At 30.4% G+C, this 3,912-nt stretch overlaps 1 protein-coding gene across 1 annotated transcript; it reads left to right on the forward strand.

Moving 5' to 3' along the window:
* Positions 1–2,324: 2,324 nt before the first annotated feature.
* Positions 2,325–2,923, forward strand: LOC9298520 (ethylene-responsive transcription factor ERF098). The gene has a single exon (XM_002862397.2). The coding sequence runs from the start codon at positions 2,325–2,327 to the stop codon at positions 2,745–2,747; it is 423 nt and encodes a 140-aa protein (XP_002862443.1). The 3' UTR covers positions 2,748–2,923.
* Positions 2,924–3,912: the final 989 nt, after the last annotated feature.

Raw genomic sequence — 3,912 nt, forward strand, 5'->3', positions numbered from 1 at the left:
TTTTTCTAGATTTGTTTGAATGTTGATCTACGATTGAAAACATACAGAGGAATTTTATTATGTGCTTTCGTTATGTTGTTACAATATTTTTACGATAATTTAGCATTTTTTGTGTTTGTAAATAGATTGATCATGGTAAAATTCACAATCTCAATAATTTTTTTTTAAAAAAAAACTCTTACAATTGAACCAAAATTAAACGTCCGGTATATAACTCCTATTTATGTGTATTAAGTTTGAAAATTTATTTAAAGCCAGAATTGTAAAATAAACTGAATCTGGAATTTCATAAACAAGGGAAAACTATCTAAGTACAAATCATTGAACCGATTAATTAATTAAATGGTATTATAAGTACATCTACAATGATGATTTACGTTTGTAGACCCACCACATATGACATATCAATAGCGCTGGTTACTAGGAAAACTATGGGTAAACAAAAACACAAAAGAGTAATTTTTTCAATTACTAAAAATTATTACTATAAATAAGTGAGTTATTAAAATTTCCTGGATCCCTGTTAAAAAATTCACTAATTAAACACACTGTCGATATTATTGTACTATAAAAGGGAAAAAAATAAAACACTAATAAAATGTTTAAAGATAGCTCCGGAATCAGAACTCATGTAACATCAACTATAAAGTTCGAACAAAATATAATATTCCAGTTTTGGCAAATCAGAATCCCATCCCTGATTGAAAAGATTAAGGCAAAAGAGACATCTCATACATTAGGTAAAAGAGAATGCAAACATAGGGTATGACTGTTAGTATCTTATAGAAGAAAACTAAACAGAAAAATTATAATTCTTCTATTTTCTTTTAAAAGTTAACCAGTCAAATAAAAGTTAGAAGAATTGTTTTCTTCCCAATTCATCTCAAAAATAACATAAAAATGGTTAAAACTTCCTACTACAATTATATGGTTGAAATAATTTTTCTAAAATTTGATTTTCTTTTCTTCTCTTTTCCTCCAGCTTTTTTCTTCTCTATTCTTCTAAATTATACCAGTCAGAGCCATAATCAGACATGAAAACATTGATCTGACATTTACAAGATATAAAGCGATATTTACATATATATATATATATATATATAATATATATAATCAGTAATTTTGAATAATCTTGCGCTTTACTCCATTCCTAGAGGGCGAGTAAATTATTCGAATTTTTCATCTTCATAAAAAGAATGAAAGAAACATATTTTATTTAAGAGAAATTGGATGAGATGACCATAAAATAGTGTATAAATAGCGAATGATCATTAGTTGACAGAATAGAGAATAAAAAGGAAATTACCATTAATGAAAAAGGACAATTTGACACAAATACATTTTTATTTCTGATTTTAAAATAAATTAATTATTAGATATAAAATCAATCACTTTATTATTTGTTACTCTTTCTCTATGTCCACACGAATATTTGAGAGAGTGAAGAATCGGATATTTTACCATTTAAAGTGTTTACATCAATTGTAGTGGAAATTGCAGCGTGAAATTTTGGACAACGTTCTAACATCATAACAATGCATTCAACTACTGAACCATGACCATTAGTTGGTTTAATGGTTTATTTTTGTAGCAGTAATTTGCAAGAATGATTTTCTTTATATACAAATTATTTTTGTAGCAGTAATTTGCAACTATTTATATATATGGCTTGTTAAAGATCATTTTTATTTTCATTGTTTATCAATTTTTATGTAATAAAATAAATGCATCTTATATATGTCGTCATTGAATGCGTAGGAGTTACGGGATCGAGCATAATTACATGGTACTTACTTTGGTTAAATTATGCCTTGTCTCCTATGGACTCAGATTTAATATTTGCAAACCTATAATAACAATTAATGTCTCAGATATTTTTTATCACTATTGTGAAGATTTTCAGAATCATCCTAGACCATCGATAATACGACTGTTTCTACATAAGTTACTATTTAGGTCACTCTAGCGTCAAAAGACTAATTAAATCTTAACTACATAATTTAGATAAAATTAAAATGTGTGAACAACCAAATTTGGTTTGTGCAGGAGATGGAACCTTCCTGGATGACAACAATATATATTATTATTGCATAAAATAAAAGAACAAAATAAATAAAAATTAAATAGAAAGGGTATTAAAGTAAAAGAATAGTCAACCCTAGAATCGTCAAGTCACATGAAAACGAACGTCGATTCTGACTTGACGACAATCCAACCTTATATATAAATAGACGCATGATAATGCATCATCCATAGATCTCTTATTAAATAACATTGCTGACCAAACTCTTACAAAGCAAACCAATCTTGAACCACCAAAGTTGATGGAGAGCTCAAACAGGAGGAGCAACAACCAATCACAAGATGACAAGCAAGCTCGTTTCCGAGGCGTTCGAAGGAGACCATGGGGCAAATTTGCAGCAGAGATTCGAGACCCGTCGAGGAACGGTGCCCGTCTTTGGCTAGGGACATTTGAGACCGCTGAGGAGGCGGCACGGGCTTATGACCGAGCAGCCTATAACCTTAGGGGCCATCTCGCTATACTTAACTTCCCTAATGAGTATTATTCACGTATGGACGACTACTCGCTTCGCCCTCCTTACGCTTCTTCTTCTTCTTCTTCTTCGTCATCGGGTTCTACTTCTACCAATGCGAGTCGACAAAACCAAAGAGAAGTTTTCGAGTTTGAGTATTTGGACGATAGGGTTCTCGAAGAACTTCTTGATTCAGAAGAAAGGAAGAGATAATCACGATTAGTTTTGTTTTGCTATTTTATGTGGCACTGTTGTGGCTTCCTACGTGCATTATGTGCATGTAGATCGCTTGATTAGTACTTTATTTGGAGTTTTTTTATAACGTGCCACGACCATAAATTGTAAGATAAGGCGTACTTTGCGTTTTAATGAAATATGAAGGTTAGATATATGATATAAGTACGTACACCAGCTTTCATAATTTTTTCTATTATTTGATGAGATCTTCACTAAGTTGCTATCTATATGAATATGATATGATGCCAATAGTGTTGTATTGACAACGTACGCGTAATAGAACTGCTTCATTTATATGATTTCAAATACAAACGCCTCTTACGGAACATGCATGTCATTCCTCAGTTAATGAAACACAAACATGTCTATTTAGTTTCTCAAGTTTAGTTTAGTTTACACGATCAAAATCTATTATGGAAAATAACTTATTTTTTATGTGATAAGCCTCATTACTTATAATTCTTTTTTGAACATTGTATCTAAATTCATCGGTTTTTGCCTTTTGGAGAGAAGTCAGACGAAATTTTTTTCATTTAACCGTCTTAAAGAATCTGGACGATGAACTGATATCGATAGGTGTGCTAAAAGAAATATTATTAATAGAACATTAGAACTATATATTATCTCTTAACTTGTAATACAGACTTTCGTTAGTGAAAATATGGGAACGCATCCGATCAAGTATTCAAGATGACATCTAGAATGAATGTATTTAAGAAAAATAAAACTGTTTTAATATCAACTGTCGTAGTTAAAGTTTTTAAGATAGACTATTAATCCTTTGCAAAGCTATTTATTGAAGTATGAGAATCGGTCAAGATCCGCTAAATACAAGTGACATAAATATCTCTGCATGATCTTTTAGTACGATAGTTCGAGTCCACATCACAGCAAATAGTTGAGTAAGAAAACCAATAGACCTTGTTGACAAAAAAAGGCTGCATCAATTTCCAATCCAACATCTTTAGGGAAGAAATTCGACTAGAAAGAAAGGTTACTTTTCAAATGATTCTTAATATAAAATTCTTTCTTTTACTGACTATACTCTATCACAACTTCACAAACTCGATGCCATTATTTTGAACAATATAGAATATCCACATTTTTAAAAAGGAATATAATAAGTTCATTCTAGTTATTT

The sequence above is a fragment of the Arabidopsis lyrata genome (genome assembly GCF_000004255.2).
Source record: "Arabidopsis lyrata subsp. lyrata unplaced genomic scaffold ARALYscaffold_471, whole genome shotgun sequence".
NCBI lineage: Eukaryota > Viridiplantae > Streptophyta > Magnoliopsida > Brassicales > Brassicaceae > Arabidopsis > Arabidopsis lyrata.

What these genes read in the sequence shown, in the direction of transcription:
- LOC9298520 (XM_002862397.2), top strand. Translation starts at nt 2,325, where the DNA reads ATGGAGAGCTCAAACAGGAGGAGCAACAACCAATCACAAGATGACAAG.